Source organism: Lampris incognitus, chromosome 10, assembly GCF_029633865.1.
Source record: "Lampris incognitus isolate fLamInc1 chromosome 10, fLamInc1.hap2, whole genome shotgun sequence".
Classification (NCBI taxonomy): domain Eukaryota; kingdom Metazoa; phylum Chordata; class Actinopteri; order Lampriformes; family Lampridae; genus Lampris; species Lampris incognitus.
Window position 1 is genome coordinate 12,723,558 of NC_079220.1, and position 24,175 is coordinate 12,747,732.

At 41.3% G+C, this 24,175-nt stretch overlaps 1 protein-coding gene across 1 annotated transcript in view; it reads right to left on the minus strand.

The window, feature by feature from the left end:
* The window catches only part of LOC130119950 (meiosis inhibitor protein 1-like), a 102,246-nt gene that overhangs the window by 7,955 nt on the left and 70,116 nt on the right, over positions 1–24,175 (minus strand). The window contains 3 exon segments of the mRNA XM_056288554.1: positions 17,698–17,832; positions 18,716–18,822; positions 19,298–19,379. Coding sequence (XP_056144529.1) covers positions 17,698–17,832; positions 18,716–18,822; positions 19,298–19,379 — 324 coding nt within the window.

The following is a 24,175-nucleotide window of genomic DNA, read 5'->3' on the forward strand; positions in this document are numbered from 1 at the left end:
ATGTGTTTTACTGCAGGTTTGATAAGCCCACTCTCACACCCCTCACCCTCCCCGGCCACATCACACAACCAACTGCACCTGCTGCCAGCCCCTCCCCACGGAATTCCACCTGCACTCAGGATCTGTGAAGAGGATGTGTGTCAGCTCTTCCAGAGATAGAGGATCAGGAAGACACCAGTCCCGGATGTTGTGTCTACCTCCTGCCTGAAAGCCTGTGCTGACCAGCTGGCCCCCATCTTTACACCTCCTGCTTCAAAAGCTCCACTATCACCCCGGTCCTCAAAAAACCCTGAATCTCATGATTAAATGACTACAGGCCCGTCGCCCTGATGTCTGTGGTCATGAAATCCTTTGAGAGACTGTTGTTGACCCACCTGAAGGACATCACAGGCCCCCCCACTGGATCCCTTGCAGTTTGCCTACCAGGGCAAACAGGTCAGTGGATGATGCAGTGATCATGGGACTGCACTACATCTTGCAACACCTCGACTCCAAAGGGACATATGCAAGAGTCCTTCCTGTTTGTGGACTTCAGCTCAGCATTCAACACCACCATCCCAGACATCATCTACTCCAAACTCACCCAGCTCACAGTACTAGCCCCCATCTGCCAGTGGATCAAAAACTTCCTGACAAGACAGGGGACAGCAGGTGAGTCTGGGGAAAATCCCACCTAGCATCCAGACAATCAGCACAGGTGACCCCCAGGGATGTGTGAGCTCCCCTCTGCTCTTCTCCTACTACACAAATGACTGCATCTCAGGAGACTTTCTGTCAAACGTCTGAAGTTTGCAGATGACGCAACGATCATCGGCCTTATCTGGGACAGTGAAGAGTCTGCATATAGATGGGAGGTTGAACAGCTGGCCCTCCAGTGTGGCCATAACAACCTGGAGCTGAACATGCTCAAAACTGTGGAGATGACAATGGACTTCAGGAGGAGCCCCCCCAATACTGCACCCCCTCACCATACTCAACAGCACTGTGTCTGCTGTGGAATCCTTCAGGTTTCTTGGATCCACAATCTCCCAGAACCTAAGATGGGCATCCAACACAGACACATCATAAAAAAGGCCTAGCAGAGGATGTACTTTCTCCATCAGGTCAGAAAGTTCAACCTGCCTCAGGAACTTCTGATTCAGTTCTACTATGCAATAATTCAGTCTGTTCTCTGCACATTCATCACTGTCTGGTTTAGATTGGCTATCAAACAGGACAGAAACAGACTACAACAGACAGTCAGGTCTGCAGAGAAAATCATTGGTGCCAACCTGCTCTCCATTTAGGACTCGTATACCTCCAGAGTCAGGAAACGGGCAGGCAACATCACTGCACACCCATCACACCCTGGTCAAAACCTGTTCCAACTCCTCCCCTCTGGTAGGGACTACAGAGCACTGTACACCAAAACAACCAGACAAGAACAGTTTCTTTCCGCAGGCTGTCACTCTGATGAACACTTAACATTGTCAAAATAAATCCAAGCACACAGTATACACTGTATATTGTATGTGTACATGCATATTCTGTCATGTCAACCTACTTCATGTATATAAGTAACCTGCTAACATTTATTCCAGCATCTTTGCACTCTGCACCATTACTTCCCCGTTTCACCTGTATAGTCATTTCTTGTATATATTCCTGAAGATTGTTGTGCTGTTATTCTATGTAAGTACATTGAGAGCCACTAAACTGGAGTCAAAAACCACGTATATGTGCAAACATACATGGCCAAATAAAGATGATTCTGATTTTCATAATGGAATATGAAATGATATGATGGACTTTGTGGCTATAATAAAGTAAAATGAAGGTTGCATTATTGTAGTTATAACTTTATCCCACCTATTTTGTTTGTCATTGTCATCATGAAAATAAATCGTTATTAGTCTTCATGATTCAAGTAATAAAATTTCTTCCGATTCATTTTTTGAACAATACACAACAGTTATTCCTTTAAGGAAAATGTTGAATTCTTTTTAACCAAAGCCCTATTTTCCCAGTGCCAAGAGTCAAATGGAGCAATGGTAAAAAATCTTTTAAAATAATTTAGCATTGTGCAATCTAGTGTCAGGCGACTGCTGCACACTAGCTGCATTGTAATTCTTCGGGGCAATTTCTTTCTTTTTTTCTTTTTAATTCAAGTTTTATATTATTGAGTTTCTTTAAGGAACATAAATACAAATGAGAAAGTACAAAAGACCCCCCCCCAAAAAAAAGAGGGGGGAGGGAAAAAAACAAAACAACCCCCCCCAAAAAAAACAAACAAGAACTAAAACAGCAATGACTTAACAAAAGCACAGCATCATCTCTGCAGCATTTGCGACATTAATGACTGTAAAGTCCGTCAGCACATCATCAGTTCTTGAAGGAGTCAGCAAGTGACCCATTCTACAGCTCAAACCTGGAAACCAAAGAGATGTCCCTAAATGAATAATCTTGGTACAAAAACATCATGAATGACTTTGGTATTTTAGTGTTTTGCTTTGGGACAACAATGCATTCACACAGATTCCACGATGTACCGTAATCAGGCTGGTCTGACAGATTTGATAGATGTGAATATTCTTTACCAGGTTCATTTAGGAAGGCATTTTTGGGAACGTCTCTTTGGGGCAATTTCTGATCGTTAAACATCATCCACTGAAAGATGTCTTTTTGGCACTAACAGGCTTAGAATGGTATAAGAGTCTGAAAACACATCCCGTTGTGAAAAGACAATGCCAGTACAGTCAGTCAATGCAGTGATGGACCTTTTTAAAGCATTTTTTCTTCTCCTGCTGTTTATACAAGTGTGTGTGTTTTCAGACGTTTATAAGACAAAATCGAACATTCATTTGTAGTAGCATTCTTGTAAGCAAGGAACCCAGCCACTGAGGATGTACAAGCCAGTGCATTCTTAGTGCTGGTCCCAAGCCCGGAAAAATGGGGAGGGTTGCGTCAGGGAGGGCATCGGGTCGAGGCCTGGTTTACCAACGACCGCCACCGGTACTGTTGGCCAGCAGGGTGCCGGTGGCAACTATGCTGCTGTTGGGAGGAGGAGGAGAGGGGGAGGGCATGAGCAGTGGCAGCGAAAGGGTAAGAGTGGAGATGAGAGTTGGAACTTTGAATGTTGGCGCTATGACTGACAAAGGGAGAGAGCTCGCTGATATGATGGAGAGAATAAAGGTAGGTATACTGTGTATTCAAGAGAGCAGGTGGAAGGGGAATAAGGCCAGGAGCATCAGAGGAGGGTGCGAATCGGGGGAGAAATGGGATCGGGGTAATTCTCTTTAACAATTTTTATTGATTTTCACAATACATTTTTATGCACATACACAAATATATATGGAACTACATAACCATAAATGCATTATACCTAATCTATATACAAAGATTAGTACACAGATTGTGCATATATCTTGCTATACATATTATTCAAAATACCCACATACATTTAGGAAAAAAAAGGGAAAATAAACAGACAAAAAAAAAGGGGGGGGGGTTCTCTGCCGCCTCAAGCGAACTCTAATCTTACTTATTGAGTGGGATTTGTAAGCTCTTGTAATAGTCAAAAAAGGGGGTCCAAATCTTCATAAACTTTTGTATACAGCCTTGATGGTTGTATCTGATTTTCTCAAGTTTCAAAAACTGCATAATATCTCTAATCCATCTGGAAAAATTAGGTGATGCTTGTTGCTTCCATGAGAGAACAATGAGATGTCTAGCAAGCAAGGAGGTAAATGTTATAATTACATGTGCTTTACCTTTAAGGGGTACGAGTTTCAGGTCCAAGGTCCTCTTTCCAAAGTCTCCTAACAACTTGCAATGAATGAGGGGAGATATTACTTATTCTGTCATAAAGAATTGATATTAAGCCTTTGCAGTGTGGGGATAAAGAAAGAATGTGATCGATTGTATTGTTTGTTGGCAAATTTGGAAAAGAAGTAATGTTTTTCTGGGCAAAGGGTCAGCTTTGGAGATATCTTAAAAAGTGAGATTTTGGCAGATTGTATATCTGGGAAAGTTGTGTAAATGAACCGAATTTTCCATCAACATATATATTAGAAAGTGACTTGATTCCCTTTGAGAACCAAACTTCAAAGGTAGAATCAGGGAGACAGGCGGGAAGTTGTAATTATTTTGGATAGGGGACAGTACTGATGTCGTATGCAACTTAAAATGTCTCCTAAATTGTGACCAAATTCTAACTGAATGGCACACTATTGGGTTGGAAGAAAATTGGTTTTGGGGAGGGGGTGAGGAGGCACAAATTAAGGAGTGTAAATGAAATGGGCTGGAAGCGTGTTCCATTTGTACCCAGGCCTCACAGCTGTCTGTCACACACTCCCCCATCCAGGATACTATTTTCTTGATATTAAAAGCCCAATAATAATAAATAAGATTAGGTAGAGCAAGGCCAGCAACCTTTTTGGGTCTCTGCAGCGCACTTCTTTTAATTCTATGTGGTTTACCATTCCAGACAAGTGAAGTTATACACTTCTCTAATGAATTAAAAGACTTCTTGATCAGAATGGGGATATTTTCGAATAGGTAAGTAAATTTTGGTAATATAACAATTTTAATAAGATTGACTCCATCCAACTATGGACAGGCGGAGCTTCATCCGTCCAGCCATAATTTGTTTACATTTTTCAAATAAAATACCAAAATTCTTGGTGAAAAGAGCTGAGAAAGTGCATATAATTTCAACCCCAAGATAGTTAAAGCCATCTTTGACTATCTTGAATAGAAAATCTGAGATAGAAATTAGGGTGGCTGCATGATTAAGGGGGAACATTTAACTTTTCTGAAAATTAACTTTGTATCCTGAAATTTTTCCAAACTTAGTCAAAATATCCATAATAGGAGGAAAGGAAGTTAAGTGGTTTGAAATATACAACAGAGGATCATCTGCATACAAGGACAGTTTATAAGTTATGCCTGCATGTTCCACACCCAAAAACTCCCTAGACTGTCTAAGAGCAACGGCTAAGGGCTCAATTGCGATAGCAAAAAGAAAGGGTGACAAGGGGCAGCTGCTGCCGAGTGAGAAATATCTAGATTGTTATCCACTGGTGATCACACTGGCCAAAGGAAGAGAGTAAAGTAGTCTAATCCAAGAGATGAAGGTGTAACCTCCACGACAGGGGAATGGGCCTATGCTTGCGCAGGGACAGTTTACAGTCTAATGTCTAAGTTCAGTGGAGATTGGTGTAGGTTTTTTTCTAGACCGGATTCTAGTACTCACCCCTAAGACAACACACACACTTGTAGGTATAGTTTACAATAAAAAAACCAATTTATTTCAACAGTTCAAAGTAAAGTTATTTCAATATCAATACTAAATTAGATGTGTTATATATATATATATATATTTTTTTTTTTTACTCTATTATACTTTTTAAAAGTTCTTCCTAATATTCTATTTATTGTCTATATCTATCTATATTCTATTTTATACCCTTCTAATATATTACTTATGCAGCCATATTCTACACTAACAAATTAAAGAAAATAATCCAAAATAAAGTATGAGTGCACTCAAAGAAAATAATAAAGAAAAGAAAAGGGGGAATGATTCAGTCTTCCAATCTGTGCAAGGTGCAATGTCCAGATCCTACCACAATCACAGGGGCAAGTTAATACAGAGGCGATGATGATGAATCCAAATCCAGGGCGATGATGGGGGCAATCCAAAGGGGGTATCCAAGGGTTCCAAAAGGGTGTAGCAAGGGGGGTTGTTCGGGGTACTAAAAAACCAGTCAGGATTCCAGCAGCGTACAAAACACAAGAGAAAAGAGTCTTCCTTCTTCCTTCAACGGGAGATCATCTGTCAAGGAAGCTTCGTGGGAGGGATCTTTTTTGTCGTAGTTCAAATGTCCTGTAGCTCAAATATCCGTAGTTCAAATATCAATAATTCAGGTATCCATAGTCAAAGTTGTCCGTATTTCTAAATATCCGTATTTCTCTTCTCTATTGTCGACGGTTGTTTGCATGGTTTAAACTCTGTAGCTCGTGTGCCTCCTAGAGGCTACTCGTGGAACTTACATACGTCACAGGGTACATGTAATCATGTGGGTTACAAAGGCATTGTCAAATCCAAATTTATTTAGGGTTGAAAACAAATATTGCCATTCAACCCGATCAAACGCTTTTTCAGCATCAAGTGATACAACCATTTCAGAGGAGGGGCTCGGAGGGGAGTACATAATATTTAGTAATTTTCTCAAATTTGAGCTGGAATGCCTGTTTAGAATGAAACCCGTTTAAGCTGGAGATATAATCTGAGGCAAAATCTTCTCTAATCTAGCTGCTAGAATTTTAACTAGTATTTTATAATCTACATTTAATAAGGAAAGCAGATGGTATGAGGCACATTGAAGTGGGTCTTTATCCTTTTTTGGCAGGAGTGTTATCAATGCTTGTTGTAGGGTTTGCAGAAGGCACCCCACTGACAGAGATTAATTAAACATGGCTTGAAGCAGGGGGGACAAGTTGGAAGCAATTTTTTTTTTTTGTAGAATTCAGAGGTGAAGCCGTCTGGTCCAGGTTTCTTTCTATTTTGTAAGGATTTAATAGTTCTGTCTCAGAAATCTAACTACCAGGTGAGCGGTTTTGTAGGACCGAGACTGAGGGGAAGGTTAGGTTCTCCAGGAAGGAGTCAAGTTGTGGACGATTTCCATCACATTCAGAACCATATAATGTACAGTAATATTGCTTTAAAATTTTGTTAATTTCTATCTAAATAATTTCTATGTCCATTATCATTTCCTCTTCTTGACTTCAAATCTTTGTGATTAAGCGAGAAGAAGAAGCTTGACATGCTTGCTGGGCTAGTAGCTTGCCAGCCTTGTCCCCCAATTCACAAGTGTTGTACCGAGCTTTTGTGAGTAGACATACTGCCCTGTCTGTAGAAAGTAGGTCATATCTGTCTGCAGATGCAGTCTTTCTTTGAAAAGGGTTGGAGTAGGGGAGGAGCAGTAATATCTATCAATGTCAGCAATGGATCTAGAGATATTATCGAGTCTAGAAACTCTTGCTTTATTTACCCTAGCAGAGTATTCAATTATCTGCCCATGAATATAGGCCCTGAGTGTCTCCCATAAGGTTGAATGGGACGTTTCTGAGGAAACAGTTGCAAGAAAAAAAATAATTTGAGAAGAGACAAAGTGTATGCATTGTTCATCAGCTAATAGGAGAGGGTTGAGTCTCCAGCAATGAGAGGGCCTGAGGCAGTTAGGTAGAGCTAAACAAAATTAAATGGTGACATGATCTGAAATTATAATACTGTGATATGAGCAGGAGCTTAAATTCCCCAGTAGTCTATTATCAAGAAGAAAGTAGTCAATGCGAGTATATGTATGGTGGACCTTAGAGAAGAAGGACAAAACCTTTTGGTTAGGGAACTTAAATCTCCAGATGTCTGAAAGACCCTTCTGAGTGATGCAATCAATGTGCCAATATGAGTAGCCCCGTTGGCTACTCATATTGGCACATTTTGCAGTGACAACTGCAAAGTAATAAAGTAAAGTGACATCCCATAAAGCATAAAGGCACTGGTACAATGTTTTGTACCAGATCAACCATGCTAGCACAATATTGCAAAGCCCCACTGTTTCCCTCCAAACACTAAGAATGAAACTTAGAGGAGTCACGAAGTACCTTACAGAGTTCAGGGACAGTGGGCTTGCTTCCTGCCAGACAAAAGCAAGAGAAATTGCAGAGTCTAGGGACTGACATGAAGCTTCCCGAAAAGAGAACAAGAAGAAAAACAAGGCAGTTTCTATATGAGGGCAGAGAAGAAACATTGTCTGCACCAGATGACCTCTTCAATCGGGAGTTTTTTCTTCCACTGGTGGACACCACCCTCAGCAGCATCACCACCAGGTTCTCAAAGATGGAGGAAATGAACAACCCGTATGGTTTTATTTTCTCCAAAGAAGAAATGACGGAGGCATTGAAGTCTGGAAGGCTTGAGAAGCAGTGACTGAATCTAGAAAAAACTATGGATGACATTGATGGAGAAGAGATGGTGATGGAGATTAGGGCTGCTATCTACACATTCCCTGATGAGTGTGCCTCCTCCCCAAGAGGGATGTTGGACTACATGTACAAGGAGGACCTTCTAGATCTTTATGGGAATCTCAGTATTGCCCTGTGGCTCCTGTTAACACTTCCTGTCACTGTCACATCTGGTGAGAGAAGCTTCTCAAGCCTGAAGCTTATAAAGACTTATCTGAGGTCCACCATGAACCAGGAAAGGCTTTCACGGCTGGCTCAAATCTCTATAGAACAGGTCAGGTGACAGCGTTTACTGCAGCCAAGGCACGAAGGCAGCACTTCTAAAAGGTTAGGTCAGGGTTCAGAGTGATCACACTCACTGTCACGTCATGTCTTCTTGTCAATCATCACTCTCTGTTTGGAGCCGTACTAACAATGCCCTCTGAAAAAATAAAAATTTGAAATGAATGAAAACAAAAGAAGACCCTAAAAACAAACCTCAAGAAAACATGAGTGGAACAGAGAGGACAAATACAGGGGAGAAATACAAGCTTGATGATATAACCTTGATGAAAAGATAAATCTTGTCCAACTAGAATGTCAACAAAAAGAAAGTGTAATGTGAAGATATTGTAATGTTGAATATATTGTAAGATATTGTGAAGATACTGTAATGTGAAATGCCAAAGCCCATTTGAGATAACTCAGGCACTTTGGGGCTTACAAGCTTGATGATATAACTTTGATGAAAATGAAATAAGACCCTAAAAATAAACCTCAAGAAAACATGAGAGGAACAGAGAGGACAAGAGGGGAGAAATGTTTTGTTTTATTTGATGTTCCTGTTTGATTTTACATACTGTATTTAGATGTTGTTGCTCTTTCTTTTGTACTACTGTTATTCATTATTTTTTAATAAATGATGATTTTTGAATAGCACAGTTGACCGAATACATTTTTTGACTGAATGCATTTTTACGGGGGCGTGTGTGTGTGTGTGTGGTGAGGGGGGGCTCAATGGTCTTCTTTGCCTGGGCCCCCCCAGAGACTAGGATCACCACTTTCATTACGCCCGGGTATAATAGAGAATAGCTTGTTGAAAAAAATATGATCATCACTGTTTGGGGCATAAACATTGACCAAAATAACAAGACTGTTGAACAATTGCCCAGAGACAATAACAAATCTCCCATTTGGATCACTAATTACCTCTTTCACTTGGAATGGGATATCTTTATGTATGAGGATTGCTGTTCCTCTGACTTTAGCATTGAATCGTGAATGAAATACTTGACCAACCCATCCTCTTTTAAAGTAAACGGCATGATTATTTACAAGATGAGTTTCTTGCAGGAAGGCTACATCCGCATTGAAGTGTTGTAAGTAGGACATAATTTTCTGTGAGACAAAGTGGATGGGTCAGTTCCGAGTGTAATCAGAGGGCACTGTCATGTTTTATTAACCTGGTTTGAATAGTATAAATGAGCGACAAGCAAACCACGCCAAGGGCTTGGTACTTAACCACTGAAGATGGAGGAAATATGGGAGCAGCAGAGATGAAAGGGAGAAAGAAAAAAAAAACACAGAAGGTTGAGAACGAAGGTTGAGGGATGGTAAGGAGGCAGGGGTTAATTACCTCTACCTGCCTCATAATACTCCTAACCTCCATTCTAAGGCACCTAACTTACACTTAAACTGTGTTTTACAAAATTTACTAATGTAAAACAAAAGGAACTGACAAATGTACACTACCGTTCAAAAGTTTGGGATCACCCAAACAATTTCGTGTTTTCCATGAAAAGTCACACTTATTCACCACCATATGTTGTGAAATGAATAGAAAATAGAGTCAAGACATTGACAAGGTTAGAAATAATGATTTGTATTTGAAATAAGATTTTTTTTACATCAAACTTTGCTTTCGTCAAAGAATCCTCCATTTGCAGCAATTACAGCATTGCAGACCTTTGGCATTCTAGCTGTTAATTTGTTGAGGTAATCTGGAGAAATTGCACCCCACGCTTCCAGAAGCAGCTCCCACAAGTTGGATTGGTTGGATGGGCACTTCTTTGAGCAGATTGAGTTTCTGGAGCATCACATTTGTGGGGTCAATTAAACGCTCAAAATGGCCAGAAAAAGAGAACTTTCATCTGAAACTCGACAGTCTATTCTTGTTCTTAGAAATGAAGGCTATTCCATGCGAGAAATTGCTAAGAAATTGAAGATTTCCTACACCGGTGTGTACTACTCCCTTCAGAGGACAGCACAAACAGGCTCTAACAGGTACTATTTAATGAAGATGCCAGTTGGGGACCTGTGAGGCGTCTGTTTCTCAAACTAGAGACTCTAATGTACTTATCTTCTTGCTCAGTTGTGCAACGCGGCCTCCCACTTCTTTTTCTACTCTGGTTAGAGCCTGTTTGTGCTGTCCTCTGAAGGGAGTAGTACACACCGGTGTAGGAAATCTTCAATTTCTTTGCAATTTCTCGCATGGAATAGCCTTCATTTCTAAGAACAAGAATAGACTGTCGAGTTTCAGATGAAAGTTCTCTTTTTCTGGCCATTTTGAGCGTTTAATTGACCCCACAAATGTGATGCTCCAGAAACTCAATCTGCTCAAAGAAGTGCCCATCCAACCAATCCAACTTGTGGGAGCTGCTTCTGGAAGCGTGGGGTGCAATTTCTCCAGATTACCTCAACAAATTAACAGCTAGAATGCCAAAGGTCTGCAATGCTGTAATTGCTGCAAATGGAGGATTCTTTGACGAAAGCAAAGTTTGATGTAAAAAAAATCTTATTTCAAATACAAATCATTATTTCTAACCTTGTCAATGTCTTGACTCTATTTTCTATTCATTTCACAACATATGGTGGTGAATAAGTGTGACTTTTCATGGAAAACACAAAATTGTTTGGGTGATCCCAAACTTTTGAACGGTAGTGTATCTACTTTTGCATTGACTTTATAGAAGGACATAAAGAATAGTAAATAGGTACTTTTGCATTAACGACTGAATGAAAGTGAATAAAGCGAGATATCAGCAAAATGAAAGTACCACCGCAAGAGAAAAAAAATAGTTTTAGTTAACTTTTCAACTGTCCTAAGTGTAAATTAGTGGTACTAAATAGTGCAGACTGAAAAAAAGTTTCACAATCCAACAGAATGTTAACTTGCACATCAAAATGACCGTGATAAACACAAGTAGGGATTCGCATGAATCCATGACTGAAGCTTGCCTTATAGTTGTGAATTTAAAATTATAACTACATCGTTTTAATAGCTATATACAAACACATAACCTGCCAAAAAGAAATCATACGAAAAATAGGAAACAGCAAAGCACCCAGTCACCTTCCACAGAGGCTACTCACCACCACAGGAGTGATAGTTGATTGTTCAAGAAACAATCGGTGTGTAGCAGACTATTCTGAAGAAATGAAGACACTTCAGTGGGAGAAAGAAAAATCAATTTCTGTCCCTTCTTGTTGGTGACCTGGAGTTTGGCAGGGAAAAACATTCTGTATGTAAAGCCAGCATTTCTCAGCTGCGACTTGACAGTCGAGTACGCGGCTCTTTTCTTCGAGACTTCTATGCTGTAGTCCGGGTAGATTGTGTATTTCGGACCCACGGAAACTGTGGGATTCCGCCTCCCTCATCATCTTCAGGATGTACTCCTTCATCTGGTATTGGTGGATCCGTGCGATGGATGGATGTGGGGAATCATTCTGTTTCCTCTGCAGAGTGGGACTTTGTGAGCCCAGCCCACAACTAAAGGGGTGGGAAAAGCACCAGCACCAAAAATTTCTTTCAGACATGCTTCAAAAAAAGAGGTAGGTTGTGAGCCTTCAACTTTTTCTGGTATGCCCGTTATACGAATGTTATTGCGCCTCGAGCTGTTTTCCAAATCGTCCAACTTGAATTTGAGTGCTTCATTTTCGTTGTTAAGGGCTACACAGGAGGATTCTAGGGAAATAAGTCTTGTTTGCACATCATTGAGTGTAATTTCCATTTGTACAACTGTCTGATCGTGTCGGTCAATAATTTCCCGATCAGCAGAGAGTTGGACAGTTAGTTTGGATATGATACGTTCTTCCATGGTCTCCAGCAGCTTCTCCATGTCCATTAAGGTTAGCGGCAAGTTGCTAGCTTCCACAGCGCTAGTTTGTGCTTCATCATCATGGTTAACTTCATTATCATCGTCCTTTGCTTGCTGGCTATGCTTCTTGTTTGGTTTCCCCATCTTTGGTAGTCTTTTGCAAAGATTTACACAAAGTAGTAGTGGTAGAGTACGTTTCAACAAAATTTAGCCAGGATTTCAACAGAGTTCTCCCGGTTTGTAACCTACTCTGCCATTAGTCAAACCAGAAGTCCATCGGGTCAGGGTAATTCTGAAGGAAGAGTATGTCGAGTGTGTTGGAGGTGAAGAGAGTGTCGGACAGTGATGAGTATGAGTATGAAGTAGGAAATTAAAGGCGTGTTGATGAATGTTATCAGTGCATATGCCCTTCAAGTTGGGTGTGAGATGGAAGCGAAAGAAGAATTCTGGAGTGAATTGGGTGAAGTGGTGGAGAGGTGTGCCCAATGAGGAGAGAGTGGTGATTGGAGCAGACTTCAATGGGCATGTTGGTGAAGGGAACAGAGGTGATGAGGAGGTCATGGTTAGGTATGGTGTCAAGGTGAGGAATGTGGAAAGACAGATGGTGGTGGATATTGTGAAAAGGGTGGAAATGGCTGAAGTGAATACATATTTCAAGAAGAGGGAGGAACACAGGGAGACGTATAAGAGTGGAGGAAAGTGCACACAGGTGGACTATATCTTATGTAGGAGGCGCAACCTGAAAGGGATTGGAGACTGCAAGATGGTGACAGGGGAGAACGTAGCAAGGCAGCATCGGATGGTGGTCTGTAGAATTACTTTGGAGACGAAGAAGAGGAAGAGAGTGAAGGCAGAGCCAAGGATCAAATGGTGGAAGTTGAAGAAGGAAGACCATTGTGTGGAGTTCAGGGAGGAGTTAAGACAGGCACTGGGTGGTAGTGAAGAGTTGCCAGATGGCTGAGTAAGCACTGTAGAAATAGTGAGGGAGACAACTAGGAAGGTATTTGGTGTGTCATTTGGACAAAGGGGACACTGAGAGCAGGATAAGCGGTTTGGATAATGGATTTGGACTGAGGAAGGAAGACAAGGAGACTTGGTGGTAGAATGAGGAAGTATAGCAAAGTATACAGAGGAAGAGGTTGGCAAAGAAGAAGTGGGATAGTCAGAGAGATGAAGAAAGTAGACAGGAGTACACGGAGATACAGCATAAAGTGAAGAGAGAGGTGGCAAAGGCAAAGGAAAAGGCGTATTGTGACTTGTATGAGAGGTTAGACACTAAGGAAGGAGAAAAGGATTTGTACCGATTGGCTTATCAGAGGGACCGAGCTGGGAAGTATGTGCAGCAGGTTAGGGCGATCAAGGATAGAGATGGAAATGTGCTGACAAGTGAGGAGAGTGTGTTGAGAAGGTGGAAGGAGTACTTTGAGGGGCTGATGAATGAAAAAAATGAGAGAGAGCGAGAGAGAGAGAGAGAGAGAGAGAGAGAGAGAGAGAGAGAGAGAGAGAGAGAGAGAGAGAGAGAGAGAGAGAGAGAGAGAGAGAGAGAGAGAAAAGGTTCGATGATGTGGGGATAGTGAATCAGGAAGTGCGGTGAATTGGCAAGGAGGAAGTGAGGGCAGATATTAAGAGAATGATGAGTGGAAAGTCAGTTGGTCCGGATGATATACCTGTGGAGGCATGGAGGTGTTTAGGAGATATAGCCGTGGAGTTTTTAACTAGATTGTTTAATACAATTTGGAAAGTGAGAGGATGCCTGAGGAGTGGAGAAGAAGCATACTGGTACTGATTTTCAAGAATCAGGGCGATGTGCAGAACTGTAGCAACTACAGAGGTATAGTTGATCAGTCACAGCATGAAGATATGGGAAAGAGTAATAGAGGCTAAGTTAAGAGGAGAGGTGATGATTAGCGAGCAGCAGTATGATTTCATGCCACGAAAGAGCGCTACAGCTGCGATGTTTGCTCTGAGAATGTTGATGGAGAAGTATAGAGAAGGTCAGAAGGAGTTACATTGTGTCTTTGTGGATGTAGAGAAAGCATCTGACAGGGTGCCGAGAGAGGTGTGGTATTGTATGAGGAAGACGGGAGTGGCAGAGAAGTATGTAGGAGTGGTGCAGGATATGTATGATGGTAGTGTGACAGTGGTGAGGTGTGTGGTTAGAATGACAGATGGGTTTGAGGTGGAGGTGGGATTACATCAAGGATTGACTCTGAGCCCTTTCTTGTTTGCAATGGTGATGGTCAGGCTGATGGATGAGATCAGGCAGGAGTCTCCGTGGACTATGCTGTTCGCAGATGACATCTCCAGGACAGCCTGGAGAAGTGGAAGTATGCAGTAGAGAGAAGAGGAATGAAAGTGAGTAGGCGTAAGATGCAGTACATATCGTCACCTTCTTAAAATAATGGCCTAAGTCATATTTTCAAGTTTTTCAAAAAACAGAATAAACTGACAAATTTTGTTTCAGTTTCAGTTTATTCTGTTTTTTGAAAAACTTGAAAATATGACTTAGGCCATTATTTTAAGAAGGTGACGATATGCGTGAATGAGAGGGAGGACAGTGGAATGGTGAGGATGCAAGGAGTAGAGGTGACAAATAAATACTTGGGGTCAACTGTTCAAAGTAATGGGGAGTGTAGAGATGTGAAGAAGAGAGTTCAGGCAGGGTGGAGTGGGTGGAGAAGAATGTCAGGAGTGATTTGCGACAGAAGGGTACCAGCAAGAGTTAAAGGGAAGGTTTACAAGATAGTAGTGAGACCAGCTATATGGTTTAGAGACAGTGGCACTGACGAAAAGACAGGAGGCGAAGCTGGAGTGGGGTAAAGTTGAAGATGCTAAGATTTTAATGGGAGTAATGAAGAATGTACAGGATTAGGAACAAGTATATTAGAGGGACAGCTCAGGTTGGACAGTTTGGAGACAAAGCAAGAGGCAGGATTGAGATGGTTTGGGCATATGCGGGGGAGAGATGCTGGGTATATTGGGAGAAGGATGCTGAATATGGAGCTGCCAGGGAAGAGGAAAAGAGGAAGGCCAAAGAAGAGGTTTGTGGATGTGATGAGGGAGGACATGCAGGTGGCTGGCCTGACAGAGGAAGATGCAGAGGACAGTAAGAGATGGAAACAGATGATCCGCTGTGGTGACCCCTAATGGGAGCAGTCAAAAGTAGTAGTAGTAGATTCTTGTAAGCAAGGATTTCTTCAGAGTCATGGCTAAAATTTTTCCAGATTTTGAGGTCATGGAGGAGGGCTTTCAATTAATTCGATGGCCATCCAACTAACTGAATAAAGAACGAGGAGCACAAGAGGAGCAACAGATAGAACAGGGCCAAGCAGCTGCTGTGAAGACACAGAGCTCAGTAGACTGCTGGAGTTTCTGTTTGGCGCTATGAACCGATGCTGACAAAGGAAGAATGCCTCTGCTGTAAAGACTGACATCAGCTGCTGCCTTATATTGGTGGTTGTGACGTGATGACCACTCATTCATGTTATTTGGCTACTGGACATAAAATAACTCTTTTTAACTCTAATATCAAGGTCATAACTCTATAATATTAAGGTCATACAACCGGAAAGCATAAATCTGATTTTTTTAATTTTTTTTTTATTTTACACTTAATGGTTATTTCTAATCCTGCCTTGCTCCTGTGTGGACTGTGTAATGATGCCAGCTCAACATAATAACTTTAGCTAATAGGTATAAATAACATTACCTCTGTTCTGTCTGCAGCAGGTCTCTCCACTCTTGGAACACATTTTTCTTTAGAAATAAAGTGCTTTGGTTTAGGCTTTTTTTTGGCTGGCAGTCGTCATCCCTTTCAAAGTCATCACTGCAGACCTGATAAACTGCTAGGCGCAGTGTATCAACGGAAGTTTTTAGATCCATAAGTAGCATGTCTACCCGCAACTTTTACTTGTCCCCATCTCTTAAAGGCAGTCTATGAAAGCAACACGGAGTGTGTTATGACATTGTGTTGCAAAAATTTGGAAAGGCACAAACACAAACCATTTTCTGTGTCTTTTTGACAACACTAAACTGTATTCTAACAAATTTTCCTTGACCACATTTCCATCTCTCTCATGCTTCCACTGTTGTCCTCCTGCAACAACTCACTCCTAGTGGGATTACAGACTTCTGCTCTGGGTTAAAAATGGATTAATATCTACATAATTTCATGACTGATGTTGTGACTAAGACTCTTTAGACTCTTCTCATAACAGTCTAAGCCTATTAGTGCCAAAAATAGCTCTTTTAGTGGACGTTGTTACACAGTCAGAGACTGCCCTGAAGGATTACATTGCAGCTCAGTACGCTGCAGCTGGTTGATGCTAAATTGCTCAATAATGAATTATTTTAAAAGCTTTTGCTACCCATCGCTTGGCTTGACTCCTGATGATGGGGGAAATAGGGCTTAGATTAAAAAAACAAAAAACAAAAAACCAAACAAAACAAAATTTTCCTTGTAGAAACCAAATGCTTCAATACTGCCAAGATTCTAGTATTCTACAAGTCACTAGTTACAATAACTAAAAACACATGATAACACACAATTGACTGTGTGGTCCATCACTAAAAGAAACTCCCCCATTTTTCTCCCCAATTATGCTTGGCCAATTACGCCACTCTTCCAAGCCATCCTGGTCGCTGCTCCACCCCCTCTGCTGATCCAGGGAGCGCTGCAGACTACCACATGCCTCCTCCGATACATGTGGCGCCGCCAGCCACTTCTTTTCACTTGACAGTGAGGAGTTTCGCCAGGGGGACGTAGCGTGTGGGAGGATCACGCTATTCACCCCCAGTTCCCCCTCCCCACTGAACAGGCGCCTCAACTGAACAGAGGAGGCGCTGGTGCAGCTGGTGCACATACCCACATCAGGCTTCCCACCCGCAGACATGGCCAATTGCGTCTGTTGGGACGCCTGACCAAGCCGGAGGTAACACCGAGATTTGAACTGGCGTCCCCGTGTTGGTAGGCAACGGAATAGACTGCCACACCACCCCGACGCAACAATAATTTCTGAATTAGCACACTTCAATTAACAATTGCCATTGTAAAGTCTGAAGGAGGATTAGATTTATCATGTCATGTTGTCATACATTAAGCCCATGTCAACAAAGCTATGATTGGTAACTAGGGTATGTCCTTGTCACTGCAATGCTGCTGTGCAAAACGCTGCTATCATATTTGCATACAGTAACCAGGTCTTCAACCTCTCCACCCTCATTTTTCCTGCTGTCACGTATTTCGCCATCCTCCATGTTCCCAACAGGCAAATGAATGCCCAGAGCTGAAAAACTCGAAGTGTCTCAAGCGTGGCAGCCAGCCTGACTGATACTGAACTTTGAATGAACTTGAGTTCTCTTTTTATCTATGCAGGGGACTACAGATATTCCTGGGTAATTGCATTTGAAGAGCCTTTATGTGTATTGGTGTGTATCCAACAGTAATCTATTTGCATGTGTGTGTGTCAGTGTATGTATTTATGCGTGAATTTATGCGTGAATTTATGCGTGTGTGTGTGTGTGTGTGCGTGTGTGTGTGTGCAGTTACCTATGACAGAAAAATGCCACAAGACAGACATCCATGTATGCATGGGCGTGCTATTTCAGGCTGTACCTGTGCCAGAAGCTGCCTCAGGGCCTGTGCTTCTTCATATCCATGCTCTCTTGGACCTCTCCTCTCTGCCGCCTCCAACACCTGGTTCAGATCAGGGTCCCACAGCACTACCATACTGTCGCCATACCTCAGGAGCTAGAGAGGAAGCACACATACAGACGCATGTACAGGCACACATGCCCACAAATATATACAATTATGTGTACACACACAAGAAGACAGGTACACACAAAGGGTTAGAGGAGACTGTAAGAGAGAGGAGTGAGACAACAGTGAAAAAAGCAGAACTAGAAAAGAAAGAGAGGGAGCTTGAGACTGTTAGGATCACTGGTTTGAATCCCAGATGGGTTGGAGAATTCTAGGTGGGTAGAATAAATGAGAAATGTCCTCACTAATAAGTGGGAAATGTTCAGTGCCCCTCGGTTCACAGACTCCAGTCATACCTGGTAGCTCGCAGGTGTCAGTATGTGGAACTGTGTGGATGTGAAGCAGGAAGTTACCAAAAAAGTGTGAGCCTGTTTCAGTCAACCTACCCTGGATAAAGAAAGGTTAAAAAGTGTGTGTATGAAAGTAAGAAGGAACGGCAGAAGTAAAGTGAAACAGAGAGAAAGAATAACTGAGAACAATCTGGGAAGTGAAAGCCCCACAATAGAAATCAATAAAAGAACAATAGACAAAAAACATATTTTCTCACCACAACATAATGGTTTCCAAGTTTCTACTGGAGGTTTTGACTGCCTGTGGGCTGCAATATACTGTATTGTGTTGCTTTGTCTTCTGTTGTGCTGCACTGTATTGTGCAGTGTTATGTTAGACAGTATTGTACTTCCCTGTGGTGTGCTGTGTCAAGTTTATTAATCCTGTGATCAAGTCTTTCTGCAACGCAGGTATTTGCATCACCCAGGTTTAACTCTATAATATCAATAATTTATAACTACTCAATATAATAGTCTATGGAGTTTGTGTGTGTGTGTGTGTTTGTGTGTGTTTGTATGTGTGTAATGTGTGTGTATCTCACCAGTGTGATGAGTGTGAGAGTGGCTGGGTGGAGCAGGCAGCTCTCCCCTGAGTTAAGCAGCGAGTAGAGAAGGAATCGGCTCCATGGCTGACACACCACATGCTGGGCTGAAGACACACAGAAAGAGCCCAGCCAGAGCGGGGAGAGTAGAAAGACGGATTAGCCTGCTTAATGCACTTCAGTTCAATTCTACTTCACCCTGTCCATTGTGGGACAATTAACTGGGCACATGCTGAACAATATTAAACATTAACGACAGCAACACATGCACCGTATGTGGAAAATAAAGACATGAGCATGTTGAGATAAAACCAAACATGGAAGATTGTTAAAAAAAAGAAAGAAAAAAAAGAAAGAGGAACTGGAATACACAAGCACATGTAGTTAGTTTCTTTCACACTCAGATTCCCATACACTCTTTGAACGCATATACAAACTCTGTCCTTCTGTTTCTCACACACACACACATACACACACACACGCGCACCCTTACAGTTCAATGTGGCTTTATTGACAGTATACAGAATACAGGAAAAGCTCTCTCTCTCTCTCTCTCTCTCTCTCTCTCTCTCTCTCTGTTACCTGTGGCGGGACTCCTCCTGTGTAGAAAGCTCAGCAGGGAACTCAAGCAGTTCACTGAGACTCTTAGCAGCAGCTCCTGCTTCTGAGGGGAGAGAGAGATTTTACAAGCACATGAGAGGTAAAGAGAGACAAAAGACAGCAGGATTCAAGTAATGAAAATGGTGAGTGATACAGAAGGAAAATAGCAATATATCCACTCTGAATTTTGTCGTGTGGATATATGTGAAAGGCATGAAAAGGCTCTTTAGAATTGGTCATAAAAAACATAGGCACACACACACACACACATACACACAAAACAAGAAAACGGAGATACACAGACACACTTTCACAAAAACACGCACAAAACTACTTCACACAAACGACAATGGACAACAACAGGGGTAGGGACAAAGACAAAAGGAGAACAAGGGAAGACCTGGGAGGGACTGAGAGCGAGAGAGAGAGAGAGAGAGAGAGAGAGAGAGAGAGAGAGAGAGAGAGAGAGAGAGAGAGAGAGAGAGAGAGAGAGAGGTTTAATAATGCATGTCTCTCCCGCAGTGGCAGGCCCAGCCATGCAGAGAGCAGTGTTCAAAAATACTGAAGTAGGCCAGGCGAATACAGAGACGACCATGGCGAGTTACACCCTAATCCTTAAAACGAGTGGAGAGAGGAGGGAAGAGTGGGGCAAGGAGGAGGACAGATGAGATGAGGGGAAGAGAGGAGAGGCAAAAGAGGGGAGGGAAGCAGTTGGGAAGACAGAATAAGCAAAAAAGGTGAGTAAAAGGTAGCGAGGGAGATAAAGTGAAGGTAAAGGAATAAAGGGGATAGGAGGGTGACGGGAGGAGTAAGAGAGGGGGGGGGCAGAGAGTTAATATGAGATTAACGAGAGAGAGAGGACAAGAGAAGAAAATTAAGATTGAGTAAAAGGTAGGAGAGGAGGTGAGAGCAAAGGTTGAGCCAGAGGGAAACTACAAGAAAGCAGATTAGGGAAGAAAGAAAAGTGGGTGAACAGACCAGAAAGGAGAGAAAGACAAGCAAGGATAAGTGGATAGTTAAAGCGATGAGGAACAAGGAGAAGAGAAGAGAAGAGAAGAGAAGAGAAGAGAAGAGAAGAGAAGAGAAGAGAAGAGAAGAGAAGAGAAGAGAAGAGAAGAGAAGAGAAAGCCACTCTACATCTGCTTCATGTACAGTCACCCACCAACATGAGAGTAAGACAGGAAAGGGTAGGAGAGAAGAGAAGAATGGGGACGGATAGGGTAGGATGAGGGCAGCTCATATCAGTTAGGTGACAGCTGGCTGCAGAGTATTGAAGTGCAGAGCTGAGTCTAAGCTTTGGCTCACGGTCCCTTACACAGATACAAACCACCACTGGTAAAATACAGTGGGTGATACACTGCAGTGGCTGGCATTAGCTGAGCAGGAACATGTTAACACAACTGTCCAAAGTTCATACAGTCCCTCCCCAAAACACATTATCCTTGAAGCAAACATGTGCTTTTTATTAACGTTTGGTAATGTCAGCTAAAATGTCTCACATATTTGGCTATCCCCTCTGTCAAACTGCAAAATGCCGGGAGTCAGTAACTGATGTTAGCAGCACAGTACAGACAGCTAAACCCCATGACTTGATTTGATATACTTTAATGATCCCCGTAGGGAAATTACGCTCTGCATTTACCCATGTCCCCTGTTATTATTTTTCTAAGCAACATGTTCATCAAAGCAAGTACATCACATGCACATCAAATGTCATCTGTTGACAGATTACAGCACATTAGGGTGGTGTACATTTTGCAGTTATCTTTTCCTATTTTTTCCAGATCTTAAGAAATGTCTTAATTTGAACACTGTAATCTCTGTTCAGCATGATGTGATAGATGCAGTGAAATATGTCAACAAGCTCATGTCTATTTTTCTCTCAGTCCATCTCCATTTTTTCAACTCCTTTCTGTCCAACTCCAAAATGTACAGCACCTGGAAATAATCATTCATTTCCCACATACTACAACACTTTCCAGGTCTGTCCAGATACCCTGAAAGGAATGTAAAAACCTCATCTGTCCACATCTCAAGACATCTGAAAAGACAAGCTTACCTAACAGGCATGACATGCCAAAATAGGAAAACAAATTGGCTTTCAATTAAACTGCACATTTAAAAGTTACTTAACCCTCTAATATCAAACCAACTCTTCATCCTGCTGAATTCTGTTTCCACTGTATCCAAGAGTTGTTCTATGTTGTCTCCACAGAAGAGTAAATTTGTATCATTGGTGAATAGAATGATTTTCAGGGTTTTTGGCACTTTACATATATTGTTTATGTACAATATAAACAACAATGGCCCCAACACTGAGCCCTGGGGCACTCCAGGTGATTTGAAGTTTTGAATTTTTGTTATTTGTAAAGCGGTTTGAGTGGCTGTTGCAGCTAGAAAAACGCTATATAAAATGCAACTTGATTGACTGATTGATTAATATAACTGTGCATATGAATTTTCTGTGAATACAGAAGTTTAATTTCAACATTTGATTGTATCAGTATTATACATTTCATTTTCTCATAATAAATTCAAAAGCTCTTGGATAAACAAGTTTTTTTATGGTAATATTGCACCTGACTAGCTTCTCAGAGCTAGTTTCTCATATTCATCAACAATGTTTCCTAGCAGTGTGCTTGTAAGGTCAATGTGTTAAAAAAAACAACATCATTTTTGATCTAATGTCTTATTGAAAGGACAATGAGTCAAATGAACTGACTGGAGTTGCTTCTTCTTGGCATTCATGCAGATGACCATTACATTACATTAGAGGCACTCAATACAAGAGCTGCTCATGAGTTCTGCAAAAACCACATGATTTATGACACCTCAGAGAAAAAAAAAACTGTTTAAGTATGACTTCACTAATGACAGTAAAAATACTGGCTAATGCCTTTGGTTGCATGATAATGCATTTTAGTGGGTCATAACACTTTATGTGGTGCCTCCATGTAGTACAACCCTACTGCGCTTTATGAGTTGCAAAAGGACACCATGGAGAAAGAATAATAAGGTTAAAGGCCCGTTAAAGCATGTTAATGTGAATTGTGGTGGGAGACTAGTCTGCTTCCTTGCTGATAATCTACAAAAATAATAATACCACACATATGTTTGTAAACATCAGTGGTGTGGACTTGAGTCACATGACTTGGACTTGAGTCAGAATCAAGTCAGAAATTTGATGACTTTAGACTTGACAAAATTGAAAGACTTGCAGCTCAACTTTGACTTTAACTCCAATGACTCATGACTTCACTTGGATTTGAGCCTTTTTACTTGAGAGACTTGATACCTTCTCCAACCCTCAAGATAAAACTGTTTTAAAAAGTGTGCAGCCAATAAATTCTTCATTTCCATAATTACAGATTCACTTTGAGTCAATCTGTTTTTGTTTTTTGTTTTTTGACTTGGGACATGATTTGGACTTGACTGGAGTCTCACTTGTGACTTGGAAAACAATGACTTTGTCCCACCTCTGTCATCACTGAGGAAGGGTGGTATTTCATTTGGCTAACAGTTAAATCATTCAAAACTTAAATCATGCAAAACTTGCGTTCAATGTTTTTTTTTCCAAGACTATTATTTCTGCATTTAAATAAGGGAAAGAGGCAGAAGGAAAAGAGCAAAAAATTGTTTGCTTTATATCAAGTTTAAGTCTAGCTGGTTCATGGTCATCAGCCAGACTTAAACTTGATATAAAGCAAACAGCATGTATACGCCTGACCACCATGCAAAATGCGAATGACAGTCCTACTACATGAAGGGAACAGTAAAACATTGCTAATCAAAGAGTTCATCAGAATCAAAACACTTATTCTTTTCCTCTTCAATCAAGCTTGCTGTTGAAAATAATTAAGATAAAATAAGATACAAAGAGGGCAATGAAAAAATTGATAGAAAATTCATTAAAACCAACAACTGTGATTCATAACCATCGCAATACAAAGCAAAACAAATCCAAATTATTATCAAAGCCTCCTTTGCTGGGGAAATGACAACACTTAAATGCTAATATGCAATAAATATGTATGGGCCACTTCAGAAACGTGAAGAAATACTGGAGACTTTCATGACAGCGAGAAAAAAACAAACCCTGATTATTCAAAGTAACTTTGCATCTTTCTAATTGTTACTTGCTCAAAGATGCTTATTTTGCTTAGCTTTCTGATTGTTCTGCAACCACAGAAATGATGCTTCACTTTGGACTCGTCTTTCACGATACAAGAAACAAGATAAACAAAACAAGATAATGATCTGCATAATGGAGTGCTACGCTACAGTGCACCTAAAAAGTATCCAAAAATAAGAGTTTGCAAATAAAGACTTTGTACTCTTTTATGTTTGATGACACTAACAACAGTGACTGTGTGTTTACATTTAACTTGAAACGATACAGATCAAAACAATCAAATCTGCAGTACTCATTTAAATGTCAAAAGCTTGTAAATTATAAAGGGCTACAGACCACAGTGAGGCTCAGGGAGGCTGCATGCTGGATGCTTTTTATTAATGTTTGCTTGATATTTGCAAAGCTCCAATAATAATCCACACACAGAAAACATACATGAAGAAAATAGGCTTGACTCCCAGTAATGCCGCCGCTTAAGGTGTGTGTTAAACAATTTGAAAGAATGAAGCGGTGTCTAAAAACCCCTGCTTGCCACAATATGGTTAGGTCATTTTCCTCACAACAGCGAAATAATCTGCCTTTTTGTTCCCCCTCACCCCCTCCACTCCCGTCTGCTCTATACTGTGCTGCAGATAAGTCAACGGAGGAAAAAAGTTTAGCTTACTATTCCAATATTAATGCTTTACACTGTGAACCTGTCAGCCTAATGGTCAAATACAGCTAGGAAC